This window comes from Heptranchias perlo, chromosome 15, assembly GCF_035084215.1.
Source record: "Heptranchias perlo isolate sHepPer1 chromosome 15, sHepPer1.hap1, whole genome shotgun sequence".
Classification (NCBI taxonomy): domain Eukaryota; kingdom Metazoa; phylum Chordata; class Chondrichthyes; order Hexanchiformes; family Hexanchidae; genus Heptranchias; species Heptranchias perlo.
Window position 1 is genome coordinate 56713665 of NC_090339.1, and position 14693 is coordinate 56728357.

The 14693-nt window shown below is 41.3% G+C and overlaps 1 protein-coding gene across 3 annotated transcripts in view; it reads right to left on the minus strand.

The window, feature by feature from the left end:
* si:zfos-2326c3.2 (mitogen-activated protein kinase kinase kinase kinase 4) overlaps positions 1-14693 on the minus strand; it is a 255016-nt gene that overhangs the window by 197284 nt on the left and 43039 nt on the right. For all 3 annotated transcript variants that reach the window (XM_067997295.1, XM_067997294.1, XM_067997296.1), the window contains exon 3: positions 3244-3300. In XM_067997295.1, the coding sequence (XP_067853396.1) occupies positions 3244-3300 (57 nt within the window). The remainder of the gene's footprint in view (positions 1-3243; positions 3301-14693) is intronic.

The window sequence follows — 14693 nt, forward strand, 5'->3', positions numbered from 1 at the left end:
ACAATCGTAGAGGTGAGCTTGTTGTCAATTTTAATCTGGTCTGTGTTGTACATAAATGTAATCAACTAAGTGACATGCAGGATAGCTTAAACACATTTTTTAGTGGGAGTAAAATTGTGTCATTTTTTTACATTCTCATGCTGCAATATATACTGAAATAAACCTGTAATTAATAGCATTCACTTTTGTCAATCAACATCACAATTTCCATGCCTGTTTAGTTGATTTATAATAACACATCTTTATCCTGGAGTAAAGTTCCATGATCCACATTTCATCAGAATAATTCTAAAATAATTCAGTCTGCAAAATCAAAGAATGATTAAGAATTGTTGGGAGCTGTGTAATCATTCTTGGCTTGTTGCTTTCTATGCATTGTGTACCAACACCATTGATGCCTGCGAAATCCTTCAACCAAATCAGCAGCGCACAGACGTTTGTGCAGAATTCTCAAAATTACAGCAGACGGTGGCCGTTTGGCCCACTGCGCCAGTGCTGGTGCTAGCTCTTCAAAAATGAGACATCTACGAGCAAACAAACGTATGAAATTGACGGGCAGGGATAGAACAGCTGGTCCATCAAACCTGCCCCACACCATGATTTCTGAACACTCCCTCCCACCTTCCCCCACAGCCATATAATCTCCTGGGAGAGGCAAAAAAAAGAGAAAAAAAACCAGGGCCAATAAGGGAAAAAAAATGTCGAAAAATTCCTCTCCAGCCCCCTCAGGCGATCGAAACCAGTCCAGGAGATCACATGGACCAAGTATTATCTATGAAGTCACTTAGCTTCTATATGATGCAAACTTTGCCCCAGTCAAGAGCCAGTTCTGCTCCCTCTTGAAGGCATGTAAAGAGTTAGCATCTATCACAGCAGCTGGCAATGTATGCCAATCCCATTTACCTGACCTTTCCTTTCATGTTGTACATTTTCAAATATTCACTTTTAAATGATGTTATGGCCTATGCTTCAGTAGCTACTTGCGGTAATGCATTCCATGTTCTAATAACCCTCTGTGTGAAAAAATTCTTCCTCTTTTCATTCTTCCATTCATAATCTTCAGCCTATCTCCCCAATCCCTTAATACTAATCTACCAACCAAGGGAAACAATTTTACCATGTCAAAACCTTTCATAATTTAGAAAACTGGCATTAGATCTCTCAACAATTATTGGATCATGTTTGGTGCTCCATGAAACAGGTAAATCTATCATGATAATGGGCCATTGGAACACTTAGCGATTGTCTTTCAAGCTTTAGCTCAGAGGTAGCACTCTTGCCTACAAGTCAGAAAGTTGTGGGTTCAAGTCCCACTCCAAAGACTTGAACATAAAATTCAGGCTGACAGTTCAGTACTGAGGGAGTGCTGCTCTGTTGGAGGTGCTGTCTTTTGGATGAGATGCTCTAATAAGGCTCAGTCTACCTTCCCAGGTGGATTAAAAAAAGGCACTTATGGAGAAAAGCAGGGGAGTTCTCCCAGTGTTCTGGCTAACATTTATCCCTCAACCAACATGACTTAAAAAAACCCAGATTATCCAGTCATTTATCTCATTGCCGTTTGTAGGACTTTGCTGTGAGCATATTGGCTACTGTGTTTCCTACATTACAATAGTGACTAAACTTCAAAAGTACTTCATTGGCTGTAAAATGCTTAGGAGACCTCCTGAGGTTGTTAAACGTTCCAAAGAAATGAAATTTCTTTCTCTCTCATTTTTCTCTTCCTGAACAGCAGTAAAAAAAAATCAATATTCTTAATAAGCAGGTCTAAGATTCTTTTATTGCTGGGCTGCTGAGGTGAGTGAAAATGTGACTATAGTTAGAGCAGTTTAAGTGGTTGCAGCAGTGACATGACAGTCCAAGAAAATGGTGATCGTTTCAAAGAAGCTATACTTCAAAGGTTAAACAATGCATGTTTCATTTAGGGAAATTTCCAGCCTGTAATCCATGAATTCCTAATGCCAATGTCCCTTTGAAACTATTGTAATGCAATAACAATAAATCTTTCTTTAATGAATCCAAAACTTTCAAAGCCATCATATTTAATGGTAGCACAGTGCCAAAGGAGCCAATGAGCAATCCATGTTATTAGTAAGTTAATGAAACATGACAAAACGGAATGCACCAGTTCCAAAATTTTTCAAACAGACATATTGTCATGTTTTGTGATTTTTTTTTGACCATTTTTCCACAGAGATGATTTGAAAAAAGAGTTACGTTTAAGTGCTGGGTTTTACTTCAAAGTGGATTTGCACACATTTACCTGAGGAAGGAGGAAGCCTCCGAAAGCTTGTGAATTTAAAATAAAATTGCTGGACTATAACTTGGTGTTGTAAAATTATTTACAATTAAAAAGGAAGGCCTCAGGCTGAAGGCATTTGTAAGATGTGTATTAGGCCAGACATTGATACCATTAGCCAGGACAATTGGAAACAATAGGGGAGTCATTATCTCATCCCCTGAGTTCTCAACAAACATTAACTTGTGAATTTAAAATAAAATTGCTGGACTATAACTTGGTGTTGTAAAATTGTTTACAATTGTCAACCCCAGTCCATCACCGGCATCTCCACATCATAACCCTGTAGGGGGATTGAATGTTCCTTCTTGTTGAGCTATGTATGAACCTAGATTCAAAAGGAGGGAGAACAGTCGCTGATTTGATGAGGAGCTCTTCTGGTCAACCCCTCGCCGGGGAAGGGTCAGAAACTAAACCACAACTTTCTGTGGGCAAATGGAGGAGGTGAAATAAGACCCACATGTTAGTGGACAGGTTTCGTTAATGGGGAAGCTGAGCGGGCCTTTGCGTAGGCAAAGTAGTTAGAAATACTGGAGGATAGTTAGAAAAACTTTTGTTTAAGTCAAGTAAGATGACCCTGATGTGGGGCAACGTGACATATTTTTGCTTTGTATCGTTAGGCGATATAAATTGAATTAAGTGTATCTGATCATTACTGCTTCTCTGTATGTTCACCCTACCACGCTACTGTGAAATAAAACAGATGAAGATTTGTGTCAAACCCCACCTCACCTAATGTTAACTTGGTCCGCTTTTGGAGGGATTGAAAAAATACGTACGCAAACGACAGAAATATCCAGTGCAGATCAAAAGGTGATCTTATTGTTACTTCCCTAATTTACATACTGTACAAGAACATACTAGATCACTAATCCATTTTTTTTAATATAATGCAAACATATGAAAATTCATTAAGAAATAGCCACACATAAAAATAAAAAACCCACCTCTGTGACATCCATGACCTTGATGGCTGCCAGCTGCCCAGTCTTGACATGTCGTCCCTGTAATAAAAGTAGCAAACTGTGAGCTCACAGGAAGAAATCTTGTGTATTTTACCGGTATATTAATGTAAAGAATCTTACAACACCAGGTTATAGTCCAACAATTTTATTTGAAAATCACAAGCTTTCGGAGATTATCTCCTTTGTCAGGTGAGTGTGGGATTCCTTGAACGTTTTGCATTTATAGTCAGAGAACAATACCTGGTGATTACAGATAATCTTTCCAACTGCCCGTTGTCAAGGCAATCAAAGTGTTCAGACAGAGAGGTGTTACCTACAGGACCACCGAATATACAAACAGCCAGAACAAAAGACAGAGAGAGAGAGGGAGAAACATCCAAAAGGAAGAGAAAGACAGAGAATGATCCGTTGTATTAAAAACAGATAACATTTGTTCGCTGGTGGGGTTACGTGTAGCGTGACATGAACCCAAGATCCCGGTTGAGGCCGTCCTCATGGGTGCGGAACTTGGCTATCAATTTCTGCTCGACGATTTTGCGTTGTCGTGTGTCTCGAAGGCCGCCTTGGAGAACGCTTACCCGAAGATCAGTGGCTGAATGTCCTTGACTGCTGAAGTGTTCCCCGACTAAGATTCTTTACATTTGTCAACCCCAGTCCATCACCGGCATCTCCACATCACGGTATATTAATGACAGTTCTAATTATATAGTGGGTCATTTTTAAAAATTACTTTTGAAGTGCGGTTATGTAGGCAAATAAATCAGTTATTTTATAAAATACAGCTCTCCATTACATTTAATATGATTAGATTTCTCAGTACAAGTACTATAGTTTCATTAAAAAGACAATATTCAATTGCATATGTCTGCAGTACTGAAAACTTTGGGTTGGAATAATTTTAAATGTTTTTTTTTACAATAGGAATGTACTTGAAGTGATTAGGTTGCTCCGACCCCTCGTCACCCATAGGCTAGAGGTCATCTTCCATTATATATATGCTGATGACCCCCAGCTCTACCTCTCTGCCTCCGTGTTGTCAGAATACTTGTCTGACATAAGTTAGGGATGAGCCAGAAGTGCTTCCAATTTCACAGAAGCTGAATTTCCTCCAATTAAACATCAGGCATCCAAAAGAAATAATTTCTGACCCCTGCCCAGGACTCCTTGTCCCTGTCCATTCCTGGCTGCTCACTCAGGTTGAACCAGGCTGTACACAATTTCAAGCCCCGTTTCCTACCTACCCCAAAACCACTTACCTCCATCTCGGCCCATTCCACCTCCTCATTGCTGCTGAAGCTCTTATTGATTTCTCCAATGCTGTTCTTGCTGGCCTCTCAACCTCCACCCTCACTTAAGTCAATCGCTCAGGAATAGGAATAAATATAAGAGTATGTTTTCCGCTTACATACTCCTGTTGCAGAGCTGCTTTTGCCCAAAGTATTTTTGGGAAATTGTGCGCACATAGCCCATGATTTTCTATCCATGAATGGATGTAAAATTATGAGCTGCAGATGGATGCAATTTCCCAACATACGTGCCCCAGCGGATGAAATCTGTATCGTATTGGAAGCGCGCAGACTGAAAACTTACCTTGTAGAGTAAACAAGTTGGCCTTTATGGAAAATGATCAAGTGACTGCAATCCAATGTGACAAAGTGAACATACAGGGTCAAACAGCATTGAAGGCAGCTGATCAAGACGCATTTGAGATCCAGTGAAACTCTTCAGTAAACTCATCGATAATGTATTCATAGAAGTGTACAAGTAATTTATTGTTCCCCAAGCTACAAACATGTGCAGGATACATCAGGAGCTGGGAATCCCCTCTTGCAAAGGCTTGAAAAAATGGCTATATTTGGAGCAATAATGGGTCTTGCAATATTTAGCTTGGTGGGGTGAGGGAGGGAGGGGAAGGAGAATGTACATTGAGTATACAGCACAGAAACTGGCCATTCAGCCCAACTGGTCTATGCTGGCATTTATGCTCCACACAAGCCTCGTCCCTCCCGACTTTATCTAACCCTATCAGCATACGCTTCTATTCCTTTCTCCCTCATGTGCCTTTCTAGCTTCCCTTTAAACGCATCTATGCTATTTGCCTCAACTACTCCTTGTGGCAGCGCATTCCACATTCTTACCACTCTTTGGGTGTACACACGGTACATCTTAATAGACTCTATTGGTAGGAAATTGAAAATCCAGGAACAGAAGGGAACCAAATCAAATTATCAGTGCAATGCATTGCGTTTGACTTGGAGGACCCTCTTATCAGTTAAATCCTTCCTGTATTTTTCCTCCCACTTAGGTTTTTGCCCTTGCAGGCGGCCTCAATCGACTCCAACCTTTTTCTGTTCCCTTTGCAGCTGTTTTCTCTTTATTTCTCCCATTTTTCTCCATTTGTCAGCCAAGGAGAGTCTCAAGAGATTGTAATCATTCCTGAATATCCAGGCTTATCTCCATTTCCCTGCGTCTCAGTCTGACTGACAAAATTCTGTCTCGACTTGAAGTCAACGACAGTGACAAATGTAAATATGGAAAACAAATCTTTTGTTGAAAATTCACATTAATCTTCACAGAGCACGCTCCGCAGATAAGCACGAACACACCTCGAATTCGAGACTGTGTATTGTGCCAGCAAGAAGGTGGTTTTCTCTGCTGTGTTGAGATTTGAAAATAGGATGCATGTTGTGTGGGCCTCCAGACGTCTCTACCATTGCCATCAATGCAGTTCAGGGATTGTCTGGCAAGAGGTGCAGTTTAATGTAATTTCCACCACCCCTTAAAATAAAGGACATCTCCTTATTTTGTAGAGCTCCATCTGACAGTTTGGAACTTAGCCAATCCAAGAAAACCCAATGCATTCAACACTTGTGTGATTTCCCTGCTTCTCATTACTGAAGAAAACCACCTTTGCTGTTTGGAAGCTTAAATGTATTTATGAGTCAAAACATGTATTTGTGCTTCGTACTATTAGAAAATGAGATAAATCTGTTAAGACATGACTGTTTGGCTTCCAAATATTCAAAGATGGTTTTTGTCAAACGTTCGCATCATCCCCCAAAACAAAAGTCAAATGAGTCTCAGTTAACACAAATGCATTGAGATATATAGATAACTCATACTGAAGTGATATAGCCAAATGTGTCATTATTTGACGCCAGAAAATATTGTATGCAATCTGTCAAGGATGTCTTTGTGGATTGGATAGATGTGTCACCTTGGAGCATCGGGGGCCATGTATTAAGTTTGGGAGGGGTTTTAACCCTACCTGCCCAATGGAAACTTGGGTTACTTACCTACCGTTAACCTGCCCATATCCTGCCATTTCTGATTTTAACAGAGGTTTCTGGACAGGTGACTAAGTCCAAAGGCAGTGGGGTGCTAATTCACATATGTTAATTGAGGTCCAAAGACATCGTTGGGCCCCGACAGTGATTTTAAACTCGGCTGGAGAGCCCCTCCAACCGGAGGCCAGGGTAAAGAGGGTCAGGAAGCTGAAGAGGATCCTCCAGGTAAGATTTTTTTATTTTGCTTTTATGGGCTAGGTGGAGCCGCGGACGGGTGGCACTAGAGGAATCCAGCGGTTGACTGCCAGTAACCCGCTGGCTGATAAAACCTGCCACCAATGTTTCTTTCAACTGCCAATACAGGCAGTGTTTAGTGTTTTGATTTAGGATTTACTCCATAAACTTGGGCTCATCCAAAACTCTGTTACCCATATCTTAACTCGCATCAAGTCCCGTTCATCCATCACCCCTGTGCTCGCGGACCTACACTGGCTGTCAGTCTGGCAATGCCTCGATTTTAAAATTCTCATCCTTGTTTTAAATTGCTCCATGGCCTCGCCCCTCCCTAGCTCTGTTACCTCCTCCAGCCTTACAATGCTCAGAGAGTTCTGTGTTCCTCCAACTGTTACCTCTTGCACATCTCCAACTTCCTTCACCCCACCATTGGTGGCCGTGTCTTCAACCGTCTAAGCTCTAAGCTCTGGAATTCCCTCCCTAAATCTCACCGCCTTTCTACCTCTCTCTCCTCCTTTAAGAAACTCCTTAAAGCCTAATACCTTCTTATGTGGCTCGGTGTCAAATTTTGTTCGATAGCGCTCCTATAAAGCGCCTTGGGATGTTTTACTACGTTAAAGGCGCTATATAAATGCAAATTGTTGTTGTTGTTGCTGAAAAAAAGACAAGAATACTAAACTCAGCCCTTTCCAAACTTCCAAGCCCACAAAGTTCACACAGGACAAACTAGCAAATACGAAATGAATGCTCCAATGAGATCAAAATGCTTGAGGTTCAAGGGCCGAATTGCCAGGGCTCAGGGACTGCACCTGACCCTGGGGCCACAGGTTGTACGTCCCTGTAGCAATGGTACACCAGACATGATAACAGTTATTTGATTACATGAGTTAAATTCGGCTGAAAAATTATACTTCTGGGCAAGTCGGTTGCGCTAGGATAGAGGACAAGAAAATAGTTTTGAAATGCGTTGTTTGTGACAGCTGCTGAATTAACATGCTATCAACCGACGGAATTTGCAAATTGCTTGCTATCGGGGACCATCCCATAGGTAAAAGTCTGTGCTTTAATAAGAATAATATCATGCCTTTCTCGGAGATATCATTTCAAGAACAAGATTATGTTAAACGGATAGGTTTGCGACTGTGCCTCCGAATCACAGTGTTTTATTTATAAAACAAAATATTTACATTCCAGTATCCTGGTGTGACAGTTTATCTTTATCATAGAATCATAGAAATTTACGGCACAGAAGGAGGCCATTCGACCCATCGTGTCTGTGCCAGCTGAAAAAGAACCATCCAGCCCAATCCCACTTTCTAGCTCTTGGTCTGTAGCATTGTAGTTGTGGCACTTCAGGTGCATATCCAAGTACTTTTTAATGTGATGAGGGTTTCTGCCTCTATCATCCTTTCAGGCAGTGAGTTCCAGACCCCCACCACCCTCTGAGTGAAAACATGACTCCTCAACTACCCTCTAATCCCTCTACCAATTACTTTAAATCTATGCCCCCTGGTTTTTGACCTCTCTGCTAAGGGAAATAGGTTCTTCCTATTCACTCTATCTCAGCCCCTCATAATTTTATACTACTCAATTAAATCTCCCCTCAGCCTCCTCTGTTCCAATACACTTTATGTGTCCTTAAATTTACAGTTAAGTTCTCTAATAGTCCAGTTGAGTCATTGTGAAAAAGCTTTGGCTTTGCACGAATGCAAATTGTGCAGAGTAATTTAGATCCTAGGATGTATGCACAAAGTGCCTTCTTTTTCTTGGCAGTCCGTGGTGCACAAGCAGCAGTATAACTTGGGTTTGGTGGCTCTGCACTGCCTGAACCAGGGTTGCCAACCCTCAGGATTGCCCTGGAGTCTCCAGGAATTAAAGACTAATCTCCTGGACACTGCTGCGAGCAAACCCAGGAGAAAAATCATGGAGGCAATAAAAAATTGTATTTTAAAATTTATTTTCATTGAACACTTTTGTTTATTAGTTATAAAAATTTTGGAGATGGGGAAAAAAGGATAATTGACTGATCGGGTAACAAAGAATCTGTGCGCTTTCCAATTGGTCGTGGGAAGGTGGTGCACCGCGAGGGTGGACATGTTGGGTGAACAATGGCGGGAGTGTACGGTGGTTGGAGGCAAGAGGCCAGGCAGGAGGCCTAGAGGAGTATAGAAAGTGCAGGGGTGAAATTAAAAAGGAAATTAGGATAGCAAAGAGAGGGCATGAAAAAATATTGGCAAGTAAGATCAAGGAAAACCCAAAGATGTTTTAAAAATACACAAAGAGCAAGAGGATAACTAAGGAAAGAGTAGGGCCTATTAGAGGCCAAAAAGGTAACCTGTGTGTGGAGGCAGAAGACATGGGAATGATTGTGAATGAATACAATGCGTTTGTCTTCACAAAAGAGAGGGACGGTACATGTATTGTAGTTAAGGAGGAGGAGTGTGAAATATTGGATGGGATAAACATAGTGAGAGAGGAAATATTAAGGAGTTTAGCATCATTGAAAGTAGATAAGACGCCAGGCCCAGATGAAATGTATCCCAAGAGAAGCAAGGGAGAAAATAGCGGAGGCTCTGACCATCATTTTCCAATCCTCTCTGGCTACAGGCATGGTGCTGGAAGATTGGAGGACTGCTAACGTTGTACCGTTGTTTAAAAAGAGAAAGATGGATAGATTGTTTAATTACAGGCCAGTCAAGCAAACCTCGGTGGTGGGCAAATTATTGGAAAAAGTTCTGAGGGACAGTATTAATAGTCATTTAGAGCGGCACGGATTAATCACAGAAAGTAAGCGTGGATTTGTTAAGTGAAGGTTGTGACTGACTAACTTGATTGAATTTTGTGAGGAGGTAACAAGGAGGGTCGATGAGGGTACCATGTTGGATGTAGTCGACATGGATTTTAGCAAGGCTTTTACAAGGTCCCATATGGCAGAAAAGTAAAAGCCCATGGGATCCAAGGGAAAGTGGCAAGTTGGATCCAAAATTGGCTCAGTGGCAGGAAGCCAAGGGTAATGGTCGACCGGTGTTTTTGTGACTGGAAGGCTGTTTCCAGTGGGGTTCCAGAGGGCTTAGTACTGGGTCTCTTACTTTTTGTGGTACATATCAATGATTTAGACTTAAATGTAGGGGGCATGATTAAGAAGTTTGCAGATGATACAAAAATTGGCCATGTGGTTGATAGTGAGGAAGAAAGCTGTAGACTGCAGGAAGATATCAATGAACTGGTCAGGTGGGCAGAAAAGTGATAAATGGAATTCAATCCATAGAAGTGTGAGGTAATGCATTTGGGGAGGGCAAACAAGGCAAGGGAATACGCAATAAATGGTAGGATACTGAGAAGTGTAGAGGAACAGGGGGACCTTGGAGTGCATGTCCACAGATCCCTGAAGGTAGCAGGACAGGTGGTTAAGAAGGTATATGGGATACTTTCCTTTTTTAGCCGAGGCATAGAATATAAGAGCAGGGAGGTTATGCTCGAACTGTATAAAACACTAGTTAGGCCACAACTAGAGTACTGCATACAGTTCTGGTCACCAAATTATAGGAAGGATGTGATTGCACTAGAGAGGGTAATGAGGAGATTTATGAGGATGTTGCCAGGATTGGAGAATTTTAGCTATGAGAAAAGATTGGATAGGCTTGGGTTGTTTTCTTTGGAACAGTGGAGGCTGAGGGGAGATTTAATTGGGGTGTATAAAATTATGAGGGGCCTAGATAGAGTGGATAAGAAGGACTTATTTCCCTTAGCAGAGAGGTCAATAACCAGGGGGCATAGATTTAAAGTGATTGGTGGAAAGATTAGAGGGGAGTTGAGGAGAATTTTTTTCACCCAGAGGGTGGTGGGGGTCTGGAACTCACTGCCTGAAAGGATGGTAGAGGCAGAAATCCTCATCACCTTTAAAAGGTACTTGGATATGCACTTGAAGTGCCATAACCTACACGACTACGGACCAAGAGCTGGAAAGTGGGATTAGGCTGAATAGCTCTTTTTCTGCCGGTACGGACACAATGGGCTGAATGGCCTCCTTCTGTGATTTCACACATAAATTTTTATGATTCTACGATGTGTTGATACCTCCCGGAATATGTCCAACCAGAATTGGCAACCCTACCCTGAGATTGGTGTGTGCAAAGCAATAGGCTCTTAATATTGCATTCCCGTGGCAGACTGCAGCTACAATGGCTGGACTCCCCAGTTGAGAGCTAAGGACAAATTTTCTCAAAAAGTATTTGTACTCAAGTCTTCTCTCGAACAAAGCCCAAATATAGCTATTTTAGGAACAAATGCCACTGTTTCTTTCTCATTTTCTCCTTCATGTTAAAACGAATACTCTAGCATAAGATTGCACATGCACCTTAAACCTAATTACTCATTAGAAATATCCTCTATATCTAACGTTACAGAAGAAATTGTAGGTAAAAGGTGATTTTTTTTTTTTAAGAAAAAGACTAACCATCTGGTGGCTGAATTTGTTTATTGGGCCAACCCTCTTTATGGCATTTTTGAGATAAATTATGGAAACATAATATTTTGGAATTCACCCTTAGCTCCCAACACTCCTCATTACTCATCTGAAAAGGAGTAGCAAGAGGTGCTATGATCCAAGACTGAACAACAAAGCATTTTTCAATAGTCCGCCTTTGAACTCCCACAACATTGTCGACAGCAACTGGGAAGCTTTCATCTGTTTGATGCATATATAGAAAGGGGGTTGAATTTTTGTCTGTAGTGCTGCTTCTGAAGAGCTGCAATCCGGGAGTGCAATTTGGGAATTTTTGGTGAGAAAATTGTGGGCCAAGAATTGGGTCCACACAGAGAACTCCCGATATATGCTCCTGATGCATGACGCTCTTCGTTGGGAGACCTAGAGGTGAAAATTCACCCCACAATGTTTCACAAAGTATTTTTCCGACATATGCTTGAGGTAAAGAAAGAACATGTATTTACATGACCTCAGGACATCCCAAAGTGATTCACAACCAATGAAGGGCTTTTTAAACTGTAGTCACTGTTGTAATATAAAGAAATACGACAGCAATTTGGCGCTCATTTTCCTTACAACTCTGTGAAGTGCCTTAAGTAGTGTTGTCTACATTAAAGGCACAACATAAATTGTTGTTGTTGTAGTTGTAGTAGTTTTAATACCAATGGACAACTCACAGATTTTCCATAACCTGCATGCTAAAGAACATGCATCTGCAATGCTCCTGGTTTAGTAACATCTGCATACAAGGAACGGAGCTCCAACTAATGATTTTGTTATGCCTCTACCATCCTTTCAGGCAGTGAGTTCCAGACCCCCACCACCCTCTGGGTGAAAAAAATTCTCCTCAACTCCCCTCTAATCTTTCCACCAATCACTTTAAATCTATGCCCCCTAGTTATTGACCTCTCTGCTAAGGGAAATAAGTCCTTCTTATCCAGGTAGGAGCAGCAGTGTGTGAAGGTTTGCCAATGATATTAGATGTGCAATTCAAGGGATTGATAGCACCAAGTGCATTGATATCTTGGTTTGATATAAGAGCTACATCAGCCCTGTGTGATTCTTATATAAATATGGAGGTCCAGCTTAAGTGCTTGCAATGTTTATGGTGCTTCTCACATCTTCATTTTTATATAAGATGAACTACATCACAAACTAGGCCAGCCTCACCCAGTGAACCATCTCCATGACACTTGGCTCTATTCGATCTAGAAGCTGCCTGCTAAAGAGTACTACAAATTCCCATCACTGAACCGATCCAACACCAAGGTTGTCGGTGGTGATTAGCAGACCTGAGCTCTCTTGAGGACTTTCATTCCAGTTAGTTTTGCTACTTGTTTTTTCCTGGCACAGATTGGCCAGAACACCAAGAGAACTCCCCTGCTCTTCTTCAAAATAGTACTATGGGATCTTTTACATCCACCTGAGAGGGCAGACTGGGCCTCGTTTAAATGTCTCATCCGAAAGACGGCACCTCTGATAGTGCAGCACTCCCTCAGTACTGCACTGGAGTGTCACTGGAACTAAGCCAAGGAAGTTCGTTTTTATAATGCAAGAGGGTTTGCAACTTAGTAGAGATAGCTGGGCAACAAAAACTTGGTTTTCTCAGCACTGAAAACTGCACCACTGAATGTTCAATATGTAATTCTACTTGCAGTGACTTGGTTGTCCTTCTGTCGAGAGTATTGTCTCTAGCAATGAGAACAATGTGCCTTTTGATGACATCCAGCACATTATTGAGGAAGACCAAAAGCAGAGTTGGCCAACCATGTTTCCCTGAGTGGCCTCTATGTGTGTGTTGTGGTGTCCGTGTGACAAGATCCAAGTGCTTTGGTCGACTGTGGACGTTGTGCCTCCAATCCAGCACCTCAAGGAATGCATTACAGGAGGCCATCTCCTCGATGCAGTCAGGGGTAGGAGTACATAAGAACAACATAAACAGCATTGCCACTTGGGAGAAAAAAGGACAAGATGTAAACTGGTACCAGTAGGGGTTTAAAATGGGACAAAAGTACATCCTACGAGCTGGAAATAAGACTTAAAACTGAAGGGCTGTGTAATTTGCAGAGTCGTGCTAACTTGAAACAGAAATAGCAGGAACAAAAAAACAATATAAAGACTGAATCTTGTATATTGGTGTCTTCAGGTCCGACTACAGACTACTGATTTCCCCAGTCTCAACCAGTGAATCTCATTGAATGAAATTAACTGTGCAGTGTCTCTTGAGGTTTATTTTTCATGAAATACTACCTACATGTTCTAAACATGAAAAAGATGTTTAGTTGTTACACACTGTAAGGACTTTGGCAATTCCTCATCGTTTCTAGTTATTTCAGGTTAGCGCATATGCGTTATTAAAATAATCTCCGATCCTGAATAACTTTAAACATGGCACAGATGTTAACTGAAAGTGAGTGAAAACAGTCACTCTTTGTTTCTTGATATAAAATTCTTACTCACACCCACGTGTTCATTTACACTTCCTATCCATATGACTCTTTCTATCCTTAAACATATTTGTCTATTTTGCATCTATTTATTATGTTAATATCTTAATGATAGTGGCGTTTACACTTCCTTCTTAGCAGAAGTAAAGTTCATCCTCTAAAACATACATCAGTTTAGTCTACATTAACCAGCAAGGATAAGTACCATGTTAGACATGGACAATGAGCCCCTTGTCTTACTTCAAAGGGATCTGTTGCCATTATTCATCAGTTTAGCAGATGCCGAAAATGAGTAACAACTACCTCAATATGCACTTGGACATCGTTAGGCTAAGCACCATTACAAAACACCAAGCCAGAACAGGATAATATGTGCAAAGCTGGTAAGGTAGCCTAATGGTTTTAGCACTGAACTAGCAAGCTGAGAGGTTGAGAGTTCAAATCTCAACATGATTAACTGGTCAAAATCTGGTAATTTATAGACGAGCAGCAGGGGGGATAAAATGACCAAGAAAGTTGTTGGGTTGCTGTAAACAAAAGTACCCAGGCTGGTCTACACAATTCCAGTCCGACACTATGTGGTTGACTCTGAATACCCTCGGGCAATTAGGGATGGGCAATAAATGCTGCCTATATCCCAAGCAAAAAATGCGTTAGTTTGGAGCACTGTCAGAAAGTTGTGAATTTAAGTCCCATGAGGCTGACTTTTCAGAGTAGCAGCAAGAGTGCTCCAGTGTTGGGAGTGCCAGCCTTTGTGTGAGACACTAAACCAAAGTCCTGTCTGCCTGTTTGGTTGTACAGTAAAGGTCTCATGGCACTATTTGAAGAAACATCTTCTTGAAGTATCCTGACCAACATCTCACTGCTCTTTGCTGTAGAAAATGGCTGCCGCATGTAACAATTTGCATTTCAAATTTATTACGTGAAGCGTCTTGGAATATTTTGAGCAATGAATTGAGATATAAATTTGCAAGCTTT